The sequence below is a fragment of the Salarias fasciatus genome, chromosome 7 (assembly GCF_902148845.1).
Source record: "Salarias fasciatus chromosome 7, fSalaFa1.1, whole genome shotgun sequence".
NCBI classification, from domain to species: Eukaryota; Metazoa; Chordata; class Actinopteri; order Blenniiformes; family Blenniidae; genus Salarias; species Salarias fasciatus.
Window position 1 is genome coordinate 25,965,066 of NC_043751.1, and position 22,061 is coordinate 25,987,126.

Sequence of the window (22,061 nt, forward strand, 5' to 3'; positions counted from 1 at the left end):
AACAGAAAGCAGGGTTATTCAGTCAGAGGCCCTGTTTACTTGTTTCCAAGTGATAACGCAAAACTTGTGTGGCGTTTTGAGTGTCTGTTTACAGTTTCCTTTGACAAATGAGCTTCATAACATCGTCCCCACAAAACACCCCCCACATCTGGCTGTGTGCTTTTACCTCCCCCTCACTATTCTCACCTATCTGTACATACCCATGAATGCACACACTGCGCGTTCTTCCGCCCCGCCCTCCTGTTGCTCTGTTTTTTTTAATTCTTTATGGCCAGGGCCAGGCGGGCTGATGCTATAATTAGCACCAGGGGAACAGTCGGTGCCCCATTCTGGTCTCACTTTCCCTCTATTCGCTCACTGCTGGTACAGCGGCGGCCCCCTCACTGGGGCCCCTCGCTCGTACATCTCCACCCACCACACTCCAGTTCAGCGTGCACCGTGCACGACGACCGTCAGTCATGCAGGATGAGGGTGCAGACAGGCGCCCGTCTGACGCTCCGTCCATTGCGTCTTGCTGTTTTTTTTTTCTCTCGCTCTCTCTCTTTAGATATAGTTATCCTACATGAACTATTAACATATCTGAAAATCCACTTTTCCGCGCGCATATTTCACTCCACGTGCACAAAACACCTCAGTCTTTTATCTCAGTCACACGACCACTCGCTCTCAGCAGTGCACATAGCTCTACAGATTCCACAGATTACTGTGTTTTTGCTCGCATCTACGCTTCTGTGCTTCACTACAGCTCTTCTTCGTGTTATGCCTTATGTATACTGCTGCACTTAACTTTCCTTAAAATGTGTAAATAATGCATATTGAATTTAGTAGTTCTTCTTATTTTGGAATAAGAAATGTTCTGTTATGTATTATATTCCATAGATTTAGAATTAAAAGTGCTCTCTGTATTGTTATTGTCAGTCTGGTGACTAACCTGCCTGTTTCTCTTGTTCTTGTCTTTCCTTTTTTGTTGCATGTGAGCTGCTGAAAACTTGAATTTCCCTCAGAATTAGTAATGTATTTGTCTATCTATGCTGCAGCTTGCTGCTAACTTGTGGTGATAACGATGCAAGGAAGAGTGAGACGACATGAGACAAAGCAGAAGAGGCCAGAGAAATGTGTGAAGCCAGAATAAGACGGGATGTTTGTTGAGAGGCAGTAATTAGAGGGCAGGACAGCCAGGGAATGACAATTGGGTAATACTCGTAATCTTCTCACGAGTGGAGCGTCTTCAAGTAGTCACTTTTTGCTTCCCCTTGTTCATTTTGAGACGTTTTGTTTTTTGTAAGCAGTTTAATTTGAATTGATAATGTTCTCAGTCAAGTACATCTCAGCTTATTACTCAAAGTGATTGGCTAGAAACCATTCCACGCTTTTAACAAATGCTCTTTTCGCCTCTCAAACAGGCTTTGGCAGTCATGTTTAAACACGCCTGACTGCTGCCAGCCTGTCATAACTGGACTCCAGGTGAAGTTCAGAAACAACTGGAGGAATGTGGCCTCGCAGTCCGTACTGCGTGGCACCGGTTCTCAAACAGACGCTCCCTGACAAGACAGCCATACTTGTTTTTCTCACCGTGATAATTTAACGAGCCACTTTTATTGTTGATTTTATAGCCCTTCCGATTAGCCATCAAATTAAATACTCACTTCTACATTGTTACCAAATGATAAAATGATAAGAGTTCAAGCTTTTTGTCCTTTTTTTTTTTTTTTTTTGTACTTTTAATCTTGTAAACCCAATACGATCCAGTTTGACGACAGACTGGTAGTTCCTTTTTAAATCCCACATTGAAGCATCTTAAGTGTTACTTCAATCTATTTCAAAGCAAGTTTCATTATATAGATAAGGGATCTCAAATATAAGGCTTATTTTTTTGAGGAAATATAGACATTTTCTTCAAACTTACAGGTGATTATGATGCTATTTTACCAATCCGGCTCTCACGGGATGAAATGAGGCTGATGTGGCCCCTGAACTAAAATGTTTTTGACACTGCTACTGTCGATCAAACAAAATCCCCTTCTCCTTATCTTTACTCTTCAGGAAAAGCCCTATAAAAGATTCCCGGATCTCCTGAGCTCACGGTCTCGTCATTGTCGTCACAGGTGGAGGATTAAGCTCAGGTGGATGAGTTGTTGTCAAATGAAAATCCTTTACAGTGTGTTTGTCCACGTTGGGTGTTACTCACGTGTCTTAATGCATTGAGTTAATGAGTAATTTGAGATTTATTTGTTTTGAACTGCTGGAGTCAAGGTCATGCGTGTTTAGGCCTGTAATATTGCAGCAGGATTATAAAATGTAGCAACACCTTTGTTTCATTGTTATTAGCTTGACCACCTGTTGCTACATTGTAACTACACCGGAGGGGGGGGGGGGAAGACGCCCCATGGCACGTCCACATGGACAGACTGTGACGTCACAAGGGTCCGCCCACTCCGCGCTTTTGACGTCTCTGATTGGACGAAAGTCGACGGTGGGGGCGGGACTCTGAGTGTGTAGCGTTTTCTTTTTCCCCGGTACAGTGAGCCAGAGCTCCACACAGACGGAGCCGCGGCGGTGTTTCTTACTTTTTTTTTCCCTGCGCAGACCGAAGAGGAGACGCACCGACACGGCTGCTCTTCGTGCTTTAAGCTATGGTCGGAGATTATAGCTCCTTTTCTGGAGATAAGACGGATATGCACTCTCAGAGAAACTCCAAAAACGGACTAAGTTGCAAAATGGTGCTCCAGGCAGTCGGAAAAGTACTGAGGTAACGCTTGAATGTGACTACGTGTTTGCTGTGATTGAGTTTGCAATGCGTGTGTTTGTGAAACTTTTTACAACGAGTCTCGTTAAAGTCTTTAGGTTCTGGAACTTTTACGCGCCACGGATGAATGTCGCTCCTTGTTTTTACGCACGCGCTTACGCATGCCAATGTGGATTTCTCCGAGTCTTATTTACTTTTTTTTAATCGAACCTACTGTATTAATACAGACCTAAGATATTTCGCTGCTTAGTTTTGTATCCTAGAAGTTGACACCCCGCGCTGAGATGTGATTAATGCGTGTGTAAAGACGCTGTAACTCCAGTCCGTCCGTGCCTTTCTCTCTCTCTCTCTGCAGTAATTTCCAAAGTGCTGCGAGCCTCTTTGATTCCGGGGTCACAGCACATTACCAGCTGGGGGTGAAGGGGGCAGTGTAGCCTGAAAACCTCATTCCTCCTCCTGCAGATCTATCGCTCTTTAACAAGACTCAACAGGAGCAGGAGAAACGTGACACTGTCTCGTCATCTCGCCTCTTAAATTATTTAGGAGCCTGTAAGCTTGGAAACTTAAAGCGGAAATTATCTGAAAATCACCGAGTATTTGGTACTGAAAAGTAGGTAGTAATTAGTTCTCCTTGTTGCAATTGCACAAGAACAGCACAGGTATAATCAGACCTTTCATACCTTCTCAGTGTTATTTTGAATTAAAGAAATTAAGATGGGATCTGTCTGATTCAACTTCTGCTTAATTGTAACCTACATTGCTAAATTGTTTCTCTGTATTTACAGAGAATTTGACCCAAATCTGCTGTGTAAATACTTTGACCACTATCTAAGCACTATAATATCTTAATTCTTAAAGAATGCATGACCCAAATCGAGACAGCGAGTTAGTTTGACACACAGAATGAGATAAATGGCTAACCCAGTCTTGATTTATCCCCGCGAAGGTTGAAATTCTTGCAGAAGTATGTCAGATGAAGGCAGTCTTGGTTCACACTTGTGCCTTGTGCGTTTTTCCTAGTCTGTAAAGAAGACATCCAGCCATTATGAGTGTGTTCCTTCAGGCGACACACTGCCTTGTTAATGCTGTGACGTGAGCTTACCTTTCAAGTGTGGGGACAGAGGTGTATTTTTCATGCCGAAGCCCAAGGGGCAGATGCCTTACACCCGATTGTTTTTTTTTGTTTTTTTTTTCCTTTGTGAAATGTGAACAGTGATGGTGAAGATCTTTAGACCTGTTAGCAGACTTCAAACAGGGTGTAACGGCTGAAACGTGCAGTGTTTTTATGCAGTACTTTGTCGTGTCTATTGCAAGATTTGCGACGAGTCGAGACAAGTTACCTCCTTCCTGGAGAGCTCAGCCTCACTACTTAAGAAATCAGCTGGTCACCAAGGAGATACGCCGTAAATGTGTTTGCCTGCGAGGGACGAAGAGGTTTGCATTCATGAGGAAAAACTGAGCAAAAAACACTTCATCAAAGTTAACAAGGATGCATAGTTTGGAGTTTTATGAGTGTGTTGGCGGTGTTGTGGACCTGTTTATTGCTTCACTTTTAACCTGTTTCCTCCTCTAGTGAACGGCTGAATACCCTTGGCTTGGAAGCAGGAATGAATACTTATACTCGACAGCTTGGATGGCTTCCTCAGTCCCTGAGTTTGAACATGCAACCTTGTATAATCTTAACCGTGCTTTCTGAGCAGGGTCCCTCATCTTGTTTCACACCTCTCTTTGTTTTCCCAATCTGATTCAGGAGACAATCAGATGGACTGATTGGATCGATCAGAGTGCAGAGGAATCTCATTCAGCTCTCCGGTCATATTGTCTGTGTCGTTCACCGCTTATCACGCCGCATCAGTGTGAGGACTAACCTTCTGTCTGCAAAGGTTACATTTGCGAAGTGCTTAGCCAGCAGCTTGGCCTTATCTCGCCCACCCCGCTTCCTGTCACACGTGCGTGTTGTCATGTTGATGAGACCCCGTTGGGGTGCTGGTGGGGGGGCTCTTTGATATTCTCCAGCCACTGAATGGGATTTAGCACAGAATGAAAAGAGGAAGGAGGAGAAAGGGAAGAATTGCGCGAAGCAGCGTCCGTTGTTGAATTACCTTCCTCATATGAAGGCATGCACTAATGGTACTCTTCCCTTTTCCATCTGATTAAGTGGTGTCAGCTGCACTTTCTTTGTGTTTATTATGCCCTCCTTATCTCTTCGCCCCAGATCTGAGACTGATGAGCAGTTCTGAACATGCACAGAAGCTTCGGAGTGTTTAGGCTTCAGTCTTGAGCAATGCTCGTCTGAACCTCAGGGTTTTAGTCCATCCTTAGCTCTGTCTCTTTTTAGCCCCGTAATGGCTGCTGTGGTTTAACTCTGGTGAGCTCAGACTGCCTGCTTGTGGTTTTTTGGGAAAAAGCGTCTCTGAGTCTGTTCATTTTGGTTCCTGAAATAGATCAGCGGCCTTGGAGAAAAACGACAAAGTGTCTGTCCTTACCAAATTGAAGCGCTTCTTTCACTGCGAACTTGTTGTTTATCTTTTTATGACACTCATCAGTGTGAATCCCACAATCAGTTGACTAAAGAGTGACTGATGACATTAAACAGTATTTTCTTCTAAGCTGTCGGGTTTGTTTGCAGGTCAGCGTGCAGCTTGTTGCTTCTAATCTCATACAATACACCCATATAGACTATTTTCCAATAAAAACGTGTTGTTAAATGGTCAAGTGGTGATAAGACGAACATATATTCCTCACTTTTAAGCAGTATAACAAACAAAAATATGTTGAAAAATCTCATTCTTTATATATCCTAGTTTTTCTTTCTCCATAATCCAGTTTGGTCTTATAAAGCCTGCAGTGTATGTGAATCCTCAAACAGCTGCGTGGAGAAAGATGCTGGGTATATTGCTTGTGCTGCAGCAGATTGCAGTAACTGCATCCATATGCCAAGAGCTAGATTCCCCTGCAATCCAGAGCACCAATTCAAACCACCGTTGTGCAATGTTTGGCTCGGCAGGAGCTACAGGCTTCAGGGGAAAGTCATTACATGGAGCTTTGTGCAACAGGTTTTAAAGCTGAGTAGTGTTCACATCACACAAAATGTTTTGAAGTTTATGCAATCTTATCTCCAATTGTTGAAACGACCAATTATGGAAGAAACATTCAGAGAAGCTGTCTTCAGGAAGGAAACGGGGAGAGCTATTTAGTAGCTAATTGTAGCATTTTAGAGAGAGCGGTTCAGCTAATTCTCGAGCATAGCTCAGTAATGTGGCCCCATGTGATTCCATGATGAATTGAAAGCAGGTTCTGGAAAAGAGACAGCATTGTGGCGTACCTGCTCCTCCTTAGACGAAGCTTATTTTAGGAGCGAGTGCGTTCGGCGCTCACTTGGCCCGCAGTCAACCTAACATACAGCAGCTAATATTTGCACCAGTCCGAAGCCAAAGGGAAGTGTGTTTGAACAGTCTTGTGTGGACACACACGTGCTTACGCAAACAGAGCCTCTCAGACCAGACAGAACTTGCTTCTTCTGGATTTTCTCGTGGTGGAATTGGACTCGTGACACAGCTGTTGTGACCAGCTGGGCTCGGAAAGGGAAAGGGGGCCCACAGTCAGAGACCAGCGTCTGTGTGTGTGTGTGTGTGCTTGCTTGAAGGCACAGGTGTGTGTGTGAGAGAGACAGTGTGTCTGCTGATGTCTTCTAATGCTGTACAGGGGGGGGGGAGAGGTAGTTAAGTCGGTTGGACGGTGGGGGAGGTGGTGTTGCTAGGAAAAGGGAAAGCGGACGAGCGTCCGGCAGACGGAGCTGAACAGCTGTGTGGTCAGTCACTCCACGGCTTCACTGACCTCGCTGTCGCCCAGCTATACAGCCCTGATAAACCCAGTCAGGCCTTCACGCTCCTCCATGTCCTCCACTAGTAATTAGTGCATCCAAACACATCAGATGTCCACATTTATTGTTTGCGGTTTGTCATGTTTTGCTAATTTGGAGGAAAACCTTGTGGTGCCAGGCAGGCTGCCCCCCAACCCTCACCAGCCCCCCTCATCCCATGCCTGGAGACATGTTTCAGCTCTCCTCATCTCCTGACGCTCAGCCTGTCCTGATCTGTCCTGATCTGGTGAGGAGAAAAAGGCTTCTGCTGCCTTTTATGGCAAAGACTTGCCTTGGAGAACTTTACCAAGAACAGACAAAGTTGTGTGTGTGCGCGTGCGTATCTGTGTGTGTGTGTGTATGTGTGTTGTAGTGAAGATGGATTATGTACGTCTGAGGGGAGGAGTGCTGGCATAGAGGAAGTTTTCTTTCTCCTAAAATAAACTAATGGCTGCAGATTTTCACCTCCCCTTACCACACAAATGTTCACGAGAAGTGGAGGAGGCTTTTTTTTTAATGGAAAATGATGAAATTACAGAGAGAGGCAGGAAATAGCTGACTGTTTTCAGAATGATCCTTTCACAGGAGGTTGTTTTTTTTTTTTCCAGTGGCAGCTTTGCAAAGCCTTTGAAAAGTTGTGAGAGCTGACGGTATCTTTAAGATGAAGCCCCCTTTTTTTTTCCTCTTGTAAAGCTCTTTCGCATGACAGAACATGTAGCCTGCTGCTTAAAACCACACAGACCGCATGAATCTGTCCGTGCACTCATGAACGGTGGGAAGGGAGGAAGCAGACGGAGATAAGGAGAAATGAAAAATGTTATTAAGCAAACACATGAAGGAAATTATAAATGTACGAGGAAAGAAGGAGCGATAATTAAAGCACAGCTAATAGGTTGAGGGGTGGTGGAGTGGACTTCAGGGTCTTACACGTGTTTTCAAGTGAAAATGCAAAACCTTCATTGCGTTTTGGGTGTCCGTTTAGACAACAACGGTGTGCAGAGCTCCTGAAATGCGACTTTTGAAAATACTCCATCTTTATGTCAACTTGGGAAAATAATACTTTCTGAAAAAATGCTGCAGTGTCTCCATGTAGACGGCAGAAACGCTGCCCCCGTGCACGTGCACCACAGCTGTAGTAAATACCTCTTCACGTGTGTGGTCTCCCAGTCCATATTCTCCTGGGACGTGGCAGTTTTTAAGTTGACAGTCACCATAATATCAGTCCAGCCTGGTCATCTGGCTCAACATGCTAACTACAACACGGCCATTTCTGTTGAAACAGACATCTTTTTCTTTTACTTTTTCTTATACGAAAACATAAATGATGTGATTCACTTGAAACGTTGTTGTGGAAAAAGGCCCTAGTAAGTAAATGTTTGAACTGGTCATCTTGTGTCCACAAAGTGGAAAGAAATATCTGCAAGTCCAAAGTAGGGCATGTTTTAGTAAAGAAAATACGAGCGTGAGCAGAGGAACCGGCTGAAACAGAAAGTGCCCAGTCATTAATAATTAGCCAGTCGTGTGATCCGCGGTGTCCTTGATTTTTATGAGGCCAAAACAAGCTCAGGTGCTGCTTGTTAGGACCAACCAATCAGCTGGATGAATCATTACCCAGCGAATGTTGTTGTGTGTTGTTGTCTGCGTCTTCATTTGCTTCTTTATATCAGCAGATTGCGGCCAAGTAATCCGATAAATTAGACAGTCTTCATGAAGGATCTTAAATATTTACAAAGTAAAACGCTGTGGGCTCTTTTGGCATCTGCATGTTGACATGCCTTCCCTTGTTTGCAGAGAAGGAAAGCCGAGCGACGCTTCCAGGAGAAGGGAATTAAACTGCGCTCAGGGTTTTGAACAGAGTGATCTGGCCAGGAGGCCTCGTGCCTCACAGTCCTGTCATGTTTTGAAAGTGTTTATTAGTTCCCATGGATATCAGCTGGGCCTGTGTGGATCCATCCCTGCTCCTCATTCCTTTCTGCCCCGCAGCTCTTTTTTCCCCCTTTCCATTCTCTTTCTCCTTAACAGTCTTTCTCACATTTCGGATTCTCGTTTAATACCGTTGTGCTGCAGAAAAAGTGTCTCTTCTTCCAATAAACTCTGCGAGCACCTCGTGAAAGTGCAGAGGGATTTGACTGTTTATGATCCTTTGTGTTGAACGCTGTTACGGCAGCTTCCCTCCATCCAGGAGCTGCTGTCGCTCTGCGATGGGAGTGCAAATAGGAAGGAAAAGGGTGGAAAGAGAGCCAAGAACACATGGCTGGATCATTGTGTTTAGACAGAGGGTGTGGAGAGAGGAGGATGAGAACGGCGGAGCGAGTGCTACAGAGGCCGGAAATGAGATTTACCAAAAGCACAATAAATGAAGGGTGCAAAGTGAAACTCCCTTGTCCTGAAACAAACCCAAACAACAGGAGCGGAGCCAAGCTGGGAGCGGAATAATGTGGGGGGGAAAAAAAATTTGGGAACAGAAACGAAGCCGTTTGAGGGTGAAGAAATGTTTGAACAGAATACAAATGAAGTCCTGTGTTGTTTGTCCAAACTCTGAACATTTGAGAGGGGAGGTTTCATCAAGCTCTTTGACTTTTGACTCACACTGCGAGCACTGATGGACGGGGAGCAGGAGTCTGGGTGGGGGGGGGGGTTGGAGAACTGGAAGTGCAGGATGAGTGCGATATGACATCCCTGTGCTAAATCTAGCAGTGGAAGTAGGAGGCTCCGGGGACGGCTGTCTGCGTGGAAGCTATAGACTTAACACTGGGTCAGGGGTCGGCGCTCCAGGTCAGGTGCCACAACTGAGGCCTCTTTGTTTGGCCCGTTAAGAGTGTTAGTCAAGTTTGTAACTTTGAGAAAATGCAGCAAAGCGTTCAATGCATACCAAAGAAAGACCGTTTGGTTTTTTTTCTTTCTGTTCTTCGGTGGAATTTTACTGCAGATCCAACTTGTGCTGCTTTGTCATCCTCAGCGTTTGGCTCCCGTTGGCATTACTTGGAGACTCCCTGCTAATAGCGTCTTCTCTTTAACTCTGTGTTGCAGGAAGTCGAAGACGAAGCCAAATGGAAAGAAGCCTCCGGCAGAAGAGAAGAAGCAGTACCTGGAGCCGGAGTTCACAAAAATCCGAGTGGTGGACTTTGACCTCAAGGAACTGGTGGTGCTGCCCAGAGAGATAGACCTCAATGAATGGCTCGCCAGCAACAGTGAGTAACCTCAGAGACACAGCAACCGCTTCAGTTTATGAATGTTTCCTCAGGAAACATTCATAAATTGTCCAAGTCTGCACGCTCTCGTCATTAGTAGATAAAAAGATGTTCCAGCTGGCCGAGCCCCTGAACACGGCCCAGACCTGGCACGGCACCCAGACCGCTTCTTTAAACACCATCGCTCACCGGACGCTGGTTTCACTCTCACAGAGACGTGTCGTCGTCACGATGAGCATCGTTCCCGGAGTTCAGTAAACTGACTTCTTGATCGATCTCGAGGGGAGCCTTTATTTGGTCCGTCTCCTTGACTTTGTTTTGGTTACGTATCCAAATGAGCCAGGTGTTTGCAAGGCGAAGGGGAAAAAAAAAAAAAAAAGGAAAGGAAGGAATCTTCTTTGGTTTTTTTTATGTTAAGCCAATAGATCAAACATGGTTACATAAGAACAGACAGGACATGCTTCAGCATGCCGCTGTGTTTTCCAGCTGGACGTTGGAAGCCACGCTCTCCGGCTTGTATCAACTTGCACACAACTACTACTTAGGTTTTATTTTCTGGGAGCGAAGAAGAATAAAAAAGCTTTGAGGTCTCCATCAATTTGTGTTTCATTAACTCTGTCAATGATTAATGGAGTTGTTTCTGTCAGTACCACCAAAGAAGACGTTTGCTAAAATGAAAGGCTTTCTTTATGAGCAGAAACGGTGTGTGAGGTCCAGTGGGACAGGGCAGCAGTCAGACCCCGCCCTCACCTTTCAGTAGTTTGTGTTCTAGCCTAACAAACTGCAGGATAAGAAAAGTCTCAAAACCTCCCCCGTTCCTCCATAATTATTTCATGTGAACATTAAATGAAAGACACCTGATGTGTCCTTTATTCCGCTCCTTTCCGAGAACCGGAGTCATCAATTCAGAAAACGTTTTCCCCGCAATGACTCCACTTATTCTATGAGGTCAGTCACTGGTAATTATACAACAAAATGCTTATTTTTGAACACAATCATTAAACTTGATATCTTTAAGTGCGTCTGATTGTCAAAAGGTGAACATTTAGTGGTTTTCTTTCTACTTTGGTCAAAGATGACATGGCAATCAAAGGAATCTTGCCTGACCCAAAAGAAGCCTCACATCGTCATACTTCTTGCTTTCCACCCTAAGCAAACATTTTTCCGTGTTAAACGTGTGTTTTCTGAATAAAGAATACATTTAATTTGTTTTACAGTGGAAAAAGACAGCAAAGGAGTTGTTGAAAAACCTGTTTCACTTTGATGACAAACCTGCTGCCGCCTCCTTTCTGTTTTTCTTTTCCCAAGCCCGCTGAAGGATGACTTGGTGGATTATCGTGTGCATGTGACTGACTGTCCATTGATTCTTGTATAAACTGCAGCAGAAGCAGCGCATGTGTGACGACAAACAGGCCGCCTGTTGTTTGACCGTGCTGTGTGTTAGTCCCGTGAGGCAGGTGACCCAAAACACACATCCTGATCTGAGACTCATGTCTTTTTGTTTTTTTTTGTTTTTTCTCTCCCCAGCGACAACATTCTTCAATCTCATCAACCTGCAGTACAGCACCATCTCAGAGTTCTGCACTGGGGACACCTGTCAAGCCATGACGGCCTGCAACACGTAAGCTATCTCCCACCGCGCTGGTTTATTCATCGATCACCTGCCCGAGCGCCACTAGTTAATTCATCAGAAATCCGCCGTCCCGTTGGTTAATTCATCAAAGGTCAGCAGCGGCCCGCTTTCAGAGGACGCCACTGATGTCAAACAGGTTTTAATGAGCTTTTCAGGTTTAGTCTGTGTCCACATCTGTCAGATTTGGTCCTGGTAAAGGAAATCCTGGTCCTGCTGCTGAAACGGGATCGCAGCTATTTGCACTCCAAACATGCAAACAGAGCAGACTTGAGAATTAGGTCTCCGCACGCTGGCAAACAAACCAAACGAGCACCCGACAGTCGTTTTTTTTTTTTTTTTAAATGTGTCACGATTAGTTACCTTAAAAAAACATGTCTACCGTGTGATCGAGAGCCTACACAGCTTTGTAACCATCGGAGCACATTCATCCCTTGTTGACAGAGAAGGTGGCTTAACTGTCGGTGTTTAACTAACTAGTTTGCCCTGTCGGGCCGGGGTGACGTCTTTATATGTGAGCTCTTGTCTCTGAAGGCCGGAAAAACCAGTAGAGCCACGCATTAAGAAGTCACAACAGCGGCTCACCCCCGCACTCACTCCGGGCAAGACACACACACACAAAAAAAAAAAAAAATATCACGATGACTTCAATGACGAACAGCACGGCCGTTGACAAACCACAGTAATCTGACATTTTCTGCTGTGAGAAAGAGGCAAGTCACGAGTTCACCTCTCACTCAGCGGTGGATTTTTTTTCCCACTTCGGTCACCTCGGGCTGTAAACCCACGCCCTGAGAAATGAGGAAACGAAGTGCTTTTCCTGCTCTGAGACAGCAGCTCATCAACATGCTCTCGGCAGAAAGCAGCTCACGTCACGATCAATAGGAAAGAGTGGCTTTATAGTTTGATTCCCCTCCGGATATACTCGCCCACCATTCATGATTGTACCTTTCCTGGCCGCCCGCTGCCCACCCTGCACTCCGCCCTTTCCTGCCGGTGCAGAAGCTGGCACCGGCGCCCCCCTCTGTGGTGAAGAGCGGCTGAGCCACAGTCGCAGCAGCGCCGCTGCCCCTGCCCAGGGGCAGAACGCCGCTCTATTTCTGGAAGGAAAAGTTTCCATGAGCTACGAGGGGACGGAGCCATTTGGTAGCTATTTAGACCCGTTTTGCGGAGGCGGGTGGAGCGCAGCATTCATTAGCGTTGGCTTCTGAAACACACATTCTTTATGAAGTCAGTTTTTTTCTTTTTTACAAGTATTTTAAAGGCTGTTCTCTCTCTTGTCTTGTCTTGGGGTTGAAACCCTGCAGCAGGAACCGCGTCCAGCCTGAAAACAGGACTGGCTGCGATGGTTTGAGAAACAGACCTGGGAAATTGGCCAATGTTTTTATCTTGAAGACTTGAGCTTCTTCGTCAGGCCTCATTCACAAGACAATGTTTACATGGAAACGGCAGAAATGCTGAAAGTGATTCGATTAATGAGGAATGGAAATTCGTCTGGTCAGACGGCCGACTTGGATTTTTATAACAGTGACTGTCAGCTTAATAACTGACTACAGCCGTGGTGAGCATGAACAGTAGCAGCATTTTACGAAATGTGCGTTTTCACTTTGGGAGCCATCTTCAAAAATGTGTGACGCCCAAAACGTGACGGAAGTTTTCACTTGAAATTGTCTTGTAAATGGGACTTTAGAGCGTTTTCTAGTTTGTCCACAGACTTCCTTTGGAAACGGAGTGAAAGGTTGTAAGAGCTTAATAAAACGGCTAAAAGCATTATCTCATTAAACATGGATGATGTTTGGGTGGAACAATCATCTGTAAATTTCAAGTTATCACAGAAATGGACTCAAGCGACAATCTGTTCTCGTGATAGCTGAGCTGAAAGCTTTTCTTTATCAAAGTGGTGTTTGCAGCTGGACCTCAGGCTATATATGGTCTGACTGCATCAGTGAAGCCATTTTTGTAGTTTCTCTCCCACACACACACACACACACACACACACACACACAGTGTGAGTCAGTGTTGTGAGATTCTGTCCGGGTTGTGGTCTCTAACTCCCTCCTACACAGTCACTTATGTGGACTTTTTGGCATTCCTCAGAATTTGTAATGTCTGCCCCCCCCCCGGCGGCGGCCCAGACAGCGACACCTGCACACACGGCTTCCATCAGCGGCCATGACTCGGCTCTTTGTGTCTGATGTCCGCCCGCCGCTCCGTCATCTCCCTCTGAGGTGTCTGCTGACCTGCTAGCCCCTCCCCTTTGACCTTTTGCTAAATGCGTTTTCAAGCCTTCCACTTAGTTTTCGGCCGTCTGGGTCAGACCCCCTGGAAATGTTTGGCCAAGTCGGTGATCAGTGTCCCGCGAGCAGCAGGGACCGTGGTTCTATCAGGAAATGAAGCGCTCAGGGGCATCGCGGTGGGGCGGGGGGGGATCTTGTTTGGACGTGTAGACGCAGAGTTTGAAGCATCGCCGGATGTTTGATGCAGACGCTGAGTTATCATCAGGGTTTTTCCCAGAATGAGGCCACAGCAGGTGTCGTTCCAAAGGTCACTCTGTGTGCTGTTTTCTTGTTTTAGATTTTCCAGGAAACACTTCCTTGTGAGATAAAAACATTCCTCTCAATACAATCTTCACAAATGATCTCAGTGGTGTGATTTGACCTTTATCTGCTGTGTCTCCATTATTTGGAAACAAAACCAAGCGCTGACATTCTCTCTCTCTCTCTCTCTGTTTCTCCTTCTAGAATATACTACTGGTATGACGAGAGGGGGAAGAAGACGAAGTGCACTGCTCCACAATACGTCGACTTTGTTATGAGTCTTTGTCAGAAACTGGTTACAGATGAGGAAATCTTTCCCACTAAATACGGTGAGTGTGTTCAGGTCTGCGAGGCGCTGCGCTGCCCCCTGCTGGCTCAGCTGCAGACTTCATATTTTTAACTTCAATGCATGTAGGAAGTCATAGGACATATTATGAAAGACAGAGAGGAATCTGTGAGATTTTGGTTTATTTCACACTTTGCTACAGGCTCTTCTTTAAAGTTGATTTCTTTCTCAAAACTTTTTCAACATGCTTGAACCAAAATTCCTTTATATTTCTTTGATTGCAGAATAAATTCTCCAAAATGAAGTACACCACTTGAAGTTTGGTGTCGATGTTGTAAAATAATGTATTTGTTTATATTTTAATGCTGTATGACCTTAAATAATATTTGATTAAGTTAAAAACACTTAACTGTCTGTACATTATTCTAATTTTTTTAGAAAAGGGTAAAACATATCCCACATTTTCCTATATTATGCATTGTGTGAAATAGTTTGACAGTACATTGAAAAAACTACTTCAAAATTTGTTTTATTCCCAAAAAACTGCAAAAGCATTAAATTGAAGTTTACATTGTTTTATGAACAACCTCCAAAAAGCTTACTTTCTTAATGATTCTTATTTATATGCTTCACTACATTCTGTATAATTTATAGTCTAAACTTTCTACTTCAAATTGAAATGTGTCTATAAATAAGAATGAAATATAAAAATTCATGAATAAATGAACAGGAGTCACTCCTACTGACTCAGTTTACAGTAACATTTGAAAGAAGGAAGCTGCGTCTCCAGCGGTATGTTTCCTCTTCTTTAACTCCTCCCTCCTCTCACTCCTTCAGGCAAAGAGTTCCCCAACTCCTTCGAGTCCTTGGTAAAGAAGATCTGCCGGTACCTGTTCCACGTGCTGGCTCACCTCTACTGGGCGCACTTTAAAGAGACGGTGGCTCTGGACCTGCAGGGCCACTTGAACACTCTGTATGCACATTTCATCGTTTTCGTAAGGGAATTCAACCTGGTCGACCCCAAGGAGACCTGTATCATGGACGACCTGTCCGAAATCCTCTGCACCCCGGCGCCGCCGCCCGCCCCGGCCCCCTCCGCCCCGGCCTCCGCCCCCTCCCCCTCTTCACAAAACCACGTGACGGAGAGATGAGCGGGCGGCGGCGGCGACCAGAGCGCGGCCCCGGGGGTGATAGAAGATCAGATAGAGGAGAGCAGGACCGCCGGCCTGGCCCCCTTCCTCGGTGCGAGCAGGACTTCAGAGACCTTCCACTACCCTTATATTTCGCTACGACACCAACCGACCAGCTGGAAGGAAACGGGGGCGGGGTTAGGGTTTTCAGGGGGGGTTTGGGGTGGCGGGGAGGGGTTTGTCACGCCAGCAGGAATTGGCGTGTGCGTTCCTCCCACGGGCAAATCCCTCCCGTCTTCTCTGCAATTTAAACTAGGAACAAAAAAACGTATGTGTATGTTTTTTTTTTTTGTTTTGTTTTTAATTTTCTTTTTCTTTTCGTTGAAGTTTTATTCAGTTTTCGTTTTGTTTTTCTTGGGCGGGCGCGCGGCGTGTCTGGCGCCTCCCCCCCCCCTCTATCCTCTACCTAACATACAGTACAGGAAGGGGGCTCTGCTTTGCTTCAACCTACTATTGTACAGTGTTGTTAACGTGTGGAGAAAAGAGGCGCCTCCGCTTGGCCGCGGGCGCCGAGCGGGGGCCTCGTTACTGCCTGGCGGGGCGATATTAGCCGATCACTGTTTGGGTTGTTCGTGTCGGGGGCGGGTGATTAAAGCGCTTCCTACTCAGGACCTGAGAGAAAACGTCACTGCTGCCAGAGAGGAGTCGCCTCTCCTGCCGCGATCTGTCCCGTCAGCCTCACGTTCACAACAGACGAGCCGACCTGCAGAGGGCAGCAAACCAGGGAAGGAAATCTGACGATTGTATGTTTAGACGTTTGAATCTGATCAGAGAATGGATAGTTTGAGACAGACTGAGGCGACTGCGAGCTGTTTCCGCCGGTGCTCAGCCCCTCGAACCGCCGCCGTCACTCACTCCAGCAGCACAGGAGGACAAAGACATGAGGTAATGTCTGCAGGCCCGGCGAGGAGGAAGAGGGGGGGGGGGGGGGGGGGGGCACTGCGAAGCTGCTCTGCGAAGCTGCTCTGCTGTTTCACAGCCACCAGTACTCCCAGTGCAGAACTAAAACTCTTCAGTTTTATTTTTCACCAGCCCTTTAAAGACAAAATTTTTTTGTTTGCTTTTTAAAAAGATTATCAGAGGAAAGTTAGTTTGGGAAATGATAACAGCGATATCATTACACATGTATAGAAAAATGCACAGTCTGCTTGGACTTTACTGTACAAAGAATCACAAGCGGGTTCTGTCAGACATAGCCTCTGTATGGAGGAGGATTGGATTTATAATTCTCCTTTTTATTTATTTTAATTTTTTGCAGGGTTCTTCAGTTCTGGCTCTTGTTTTTATGTATTTTAATTATTAACTAAGTTAAAAGCAATTTAATATTTTAAGCTCTGCGGATTATAATCTAATAAAAGAGAGAAATTCCACTCGGACTCCGTGTCTTCTGTATGATGGTGTGGAAGAAGCGTGAAGCATGAAGGACAATGAGGTGGAGATGAATGTCACTTTTCATATGAGGCCAGATCCCGTGCCAACAATAAGATTTTGTTTCTGCTTGATCAGTCTGTGACCTCTAACCTTAATTTGCAAAACGTCTGCGTGTTTGAGATAAGTCATTTTTACAGCTTTGTAAAAGGTTTTTTTTTCTCATTTAATCCTCATAGTTTAACTTAAAATCCTTTTGGATGGTTCAAACAAAGAACATTTCAGACTGGTGCCTTAAGAAATGCTGGTCAATACTTTACTGACATGTTAATGAAACTGAGCCAAATGACGCCGGATGGAACTGCTGAATCAATCATTGCATTCATGTGAATGTAAACGTGGAAAGATTTTAAACCGATGCCAAAAGGCTTTTTATCAGTAGTTATTAACACCACTTTCTAAAATCACTGAGTGTTGACCGGCTACACCAGGGTCTCAAACAGAAGGTCTGTGGGCCAAAACCGGCCTGCTAGAGACTACAGTCCGGCCCGTCAAGTCACCATGCAAATGATAAAACTTTCAAACAAAACTTTCTTTTTTTGTAACTGAAATCCTGAAGATTGGCGGACAACACAACACTGAGCCCAGAGCTGAGATATCCATGATCTTGCCATTAAAGATATGATTTAATTGCTCAAAGTCACACTGTCAGGGTGAGTTTGTACGAATACTGACAATGCAACAGCTTTAGGACAAGATTTCAGGACATTTTACTGTATTTTCCACCAGATGGTCTCATCAAAATAAGCTTTTTTTGAAGCTGTGACCATTTTCAGAAGTAATTATTCGGTTTGATCAACATTTTTATCACGTATACTCTGCACCACAAGAAAGAATTTTTCAAATTTGACTACGTGGGTTATCATGGCACTATTTTACCAGTCCAGCCCACACAACATGAAACTCTTCTGCATGTGGATCCTGAACTAAAATGTGTTAGACTGCTCTGGACTAGACTTTGCACTAAAGAAAGACTGACTGCATGGTCTCAGTGTGTCAAAGAGGTTTTATTTCCTTTACTGCAGACATCAGCGCTTGTATTGAGTTACTGCCATCCAGGGGGCAAATCAACTACCCACAGCTCTGCGGTTCATCCCACAAATGCATGCCCCTTAAAAATGTGTCCCAGTCTGAAAGGAAGATAATCAAGCGATCTGATCAACCAGATTAATAATCTCTCAAAAGCAACTGTCCTCTACTAGTGAGTGGTTTACGGTTCCCCTTGAACATTTTTAACTTACAGTAAAAATACTTTAAATATTCACCTTTCTATTTCAGCTGCATGCAAGTCACTCGTTAAAAACGGAACACGGGTGGAGCATGCTGTTCACAGCCACGTGCACCTCAGTGCTTTGTTTCTTTGTGCTTCTTCATAACTGACCCTGAGTTTTAAAGCATGTTGATGCGCGCGCACACTTTAGGACTATTAATTACAGCTCACCTACTGCGTATAGTAACCATAAAACGATTAGAGGAGTCCTTCAGGGGCTCAGGCTGTCCATCCTGGACCTGCGGAGCACCGAGGCGCCGCGCCGCCTTCTCACGGACGGCCGCGCGGCGGCGCCGTCGTTCAGCTTGAAGCGCGCGAGCCCACCTGCCTCGTCCAGCGTCTTGGCGCTGCAGCACGGCGTCGGGACCTTCACCGTGTTTCCAAACTTGGAGTAATCCACCGCGTACATGCCGTCCTCCTCGGACACGGTGGGCACGAAGCGCTGCCCCCACAGGATCTCCTCCGACACGTACGAGGTCCGGGCCTGCGTGGTGATGCCGGTGGTCTCCACCACGCCCTCCAGCACCACCACCACCTCGAGGTCGTCGTGCAGCAGGTCGGAGGCCGACAGCTCGTACAGCGGGCTGGCCCTGTCGATCACGTGGCTGATGATGAGGGGGGACACCAGGAAGATGCCGTTGGTGCCCACCGGGTTGTCGATGTGGACGTCGATCTGGTCCAGAGGCACCACCTCGCCCTCCTGCGTGCTGCTCCGCCTCACCACCTGCATCCGCACGGTGGCGCTGATGATCATGCTCTTCCGCAGGTCCCCGATGCGGACCATGAAGCACAGCTTGTTGTTCCGGACCGAGATGACCGCGTGCTTGCTGAAGATGAGCGTCTCCGCGCGCCGGTGTGCCTGCGCCGTTTTCATGAAGATGCAGCCCAGCATGATGGCGTTGATCACCAGGCCGACGATGTTCTGCACGATCAGGATGATGATGGCGGAGACGCATTCCTCCGTGATCACCCGCCCCCCGAAGCCGATGGTCACCTGGACCTCTATGGAGAAGAGGAAGGCGGAGGAGAAGGAGTGGATGTCCATTACGCACGGCACAAAGTCGTCTCCTCGCTGATCCAGGTCGCCGTGCGCAAAGGCAACGAGCCACCAGACCATCCCGAACAGCAGCCAGCTGCACAGGAAGGACATGGTGAAAATGATGATGGTGTGGAACCATTTTAGATCCACCAGCGTTGTAAACACGTCCTGTAGGAATCGGCCCTGCTCCCGGATGTTGGTGTGCGCCACATTGCAGGTGCCGTTCTTGGCCACGAACCGAGCCTTCCGGGCTTTCGCCTTGAACTTGGGCTGCAGGACATCCTCGGCCAAACGTGTCAGCAAGTAATCCTCAGGAATGAGTCCTTTTCTGGACAACATAGCGCTCCCATACTACGAGCGCGCAGCCTCCAGCCTTGCAGGATATGTCCGGGCCTGGAAGGCGGCCGGTTCACCTTCCTCTGGATGTGGACGCGCACCACCGTCAGCTGCTCGGCAGCTCTCTGGCGCAGGGCTCGCGGCCGTGTCGTCCCCGCGTTTCTGGAGGTATGCGTGCTCCTCGTGTGCCCCCCTGGTCAGTCCCATGAGATGATTCTTCTTTCCAGCCCTGCAGCTGCCGCTGTCACTCACAGCGCCGACCGAGCGCACACGGCCGGTCCCACGCTGCTCAGCTTCTTTGTGAACCGACCCCCCGGCGCGTGTGCGCTCCCCACCTCACCGTGCGTAAAACCGATTCGCATGACGCATAAAGCGGACCTGTCCTCGGACGTTCCTTCTTCTTTCTCTCTCCTTTTTTTTTTTTTTTTTATTAAATCGCGTTTTTACGTCCGTGGCGCGCGGATGACCTCTCCGCCACAGCGACGCTCGGTAACGTGAGATGGAGACGTGGTGAGGTGGAGAGGCAGCTCCTCCCTCCCTCCCTCCTCCCTCTGCTGCCCTCACTGAGGGGATGCAGCCTCGAACCACAAACAGTGGTCATGAATCTCAGGTTTTCTGCAGATCAGGAAACTTCCGACACTTTTTTATTGCCTTTTTATAACTGTTATTATTGGATGCAGCAGTGACTAGGTTGGTAGAGTTGGGTCTTCTCTAAATCGGAAGGTTGCAGGTTTGATTCCATCTTCTCCCCCTTTCCAAATGCTGAAGAGACCTTGAGCAAGATAATGAACCGCTCCCAAAAGCACTATTTAACAATTATCCTCAGTCAGCAACTCCACACACACTTTCATGATAATTTATGTTTTATTAACAAAGATTTGACATTTTTTTTATGTACAAATATATTACAACATGATCAAAAAATAAAAAGAAATATATATCTCATGGGACAATTGCACTTCGAATGTCTTCCTTCTGCTTTCCTCTTCTTGTGCTACTTGTCTGCCCGGACAAACGAGGCGAAGACGCTGTCCTCCTTGTCCAGCAGGGCCTGGGGCGTGTCGTACTCCAGGATGATCCCGCGCTTCATCACAATCACCAGGTCGGCATTCAGGATGGTGTGGACGCGATGCTGCGCGGCGGAGGGCGAGAAAGTCGTTACTGCACTGGAAGACGGGACGCTGGGGCAACAAAAGCTTTATTGGTGCGTCGCTGCAAACGGATGCAAGTCAGAGGCTCAAAACTGTAAAAAGCCATCTTGATTTCGGCTGTGGTTCCTGCTCTAAATATCAAAGGCTCTGCAGCATTTTGTCTGTTCGCTTCACTTGGCATTGAAGTTTTAAAGTGTTTTAGCTTGACTGGTCCTCTTGAATAATAAATCAGAGTCGCAGCTCATTCAGATCTGCTGCTCAAAATTCTGCCACATGAACCCAGTTTCTGAGGTCTACGAAGGTCTGAAGGGTTCAGGCCCAAAGTACATTTCTGATCGGTTCTGTTCTGACCCATCACCTCAGGATCAAGAGCAAACGCACTTGTTTTTTGTCTGAACGAAGCGTGCAAATTCTGCTTTGAGTTTTTATGCATCAAATATTTAGAACAAGCTCGGAGAGAATTACAGAATGGCTCCAACTGTAGGACTTTCCGTTTGCTTCCCATTTTCTAAAACAACTTCTGATTTCATGCTGCTCTATATTTACTTTTTAGCTTTCATTTGGAGCCTATTCTGCATTGTTTCTCTCCTCATTCACCGTTTATTGTTCATAAACCCATTACTCTTCATACGAATTCGTCCCAACATAATGGAGAGCAGTTAAACCTGCTGAAATGTGACACACAAACTAAAGCAGCCTTTGCCTTTTGACCACGATGTAATTTAATAAGAACAAGTCAGACACTGGATCCGATTTATCCTCTCTGTGGTTTTTTTTTTTTAGCAGCGTCTGCACATATCTGCTGGAGATGACAAGAAAAGCCTCGGCAGCGCAGAACAAAGGTCGGCGCTCTCAGGAGGAGCTGCGCTGCTCTGCATGTTTCCGTAATTTGCCCGAAGCTCTGGCACAGAAAAGAGGAGATACTCACTGCTATGATAACGACCGTTCGGTCCGCGAACGCAGTCATCACCACTTTCTGCAGGATGCTCTCCTGTCGGGGGGACAGACACAAGTTTGTCAAGTATAAGTTCATCTGGAGTCAAAACCTCGTGTAAAACAAAGACATCTTGGTAGCCAGCTATAAAACCACCGAACCGTTTCATTCAGACTGCCTTGCTATTCGTCTTGTTCTCTATTAAAACCCTGACTGGGTTTCCTGGAGGGTTATTGTAAGCTTCCACCAGCACTTCTTCTTTGTGACCGATCTTTCAGGATCGGCTCTCAAGTGAAAAAGCTTTTCGCTGACACTCGCCTCGGGCTTTCACTGCGCTCAATATTCTCCTCCTATTTCAGTCTTTCTCCTTCAGACCTGCTTTCGCCTCCTCTGGTGCTCTTTTCAGGGCAGTTAAAGGTGAAATCTGCATTCAACCTGCCGAAACCATTCAGAGTAAATAG

General features: G+C 46.3%; 3 protein-coding genes across 6 annotated transcripts in view; 1 reads left to right on the top strand and 2 right to left on the bottom strand.

Moving 5' to 3' along the window:
• Positions 1-16,812, top strand: part of mob2a (MOB kinase activator 2a) — a 59,987-nt gene extending 43,175 nt beyond the window's left edge. For 3 of the 4 annotated variants that reach the window (XM_030095577.1, XM_030095576.1, XM_030095575.1), the window contains exons 2-5: positions 9,639-9,799; positions 11,327-11,420; positions 14,171-14,295; positions 15,090-16,812. In XM_030095577.1, coding sequence (XP_029951437.1) covers positions 9,639-9,799; positions 11,327-11,420; positions 14,171-14,295; positions 15,090-15,403 — 694 coding nt within the window. In that variant the 3' untranslated portion in view covers positions 15,404-16,812. Of the gene's footprint in view, positions 1-2,540; positions 2,750-9,638; positions 9,800-11,326; positions 11,421-14,170; positions 14,296-15,089 lie in introns of those variants that run through there. The other variant, XM_030095574.1, reaches the window with a different exon arrangement.
• Positions 16,813-17,970: 1,158 nt separating this feature from the next.
• kcnj11 (potassium inwardly rectifying channel subfamily J member 11) lies at positions 17,971-19,867 on the bottom strand. The gene has a single exon (XM_030095572.1). The coding sequence runs from the start codon at positions 19,516-19,518 to the stop codon at positions 18,352-18,354; it is 1,167 nt and encodes a 388-aa protein (XP_029951432.1). The 5' UTR covers positions 19,519-19,867; the 3' UTR covers positions 17,971-18,351.
• A 543-nt stretch (positions 19,868-20,410) lies between these two features.
• The window catches only part of abcc8 (ATP-binding cassette, sub-family C (CFTR/MRP), member 8), a 57,734-nt gene continuing 56,083 nt past the window's right edge, over positions 20,411-22,061 (bottom strand). The window contains exons 39-40 of the mRNA XM_030095828.1: positions 21,595-21,657; positions 20,411-20,647 (exon numbers count right to left, since the gene is read on the bottom strand). Coding sequence (XP_029951688.1) covers positions 20,510-20,647; positions 21,595-21,657 — 201 coding nt within the window. The 3' untranslated portion in view covers positions 20,411-20,509. The remainder of the gene's footprint in view (positions 20,648-21,594; positions 21,658-22,061) is intronic.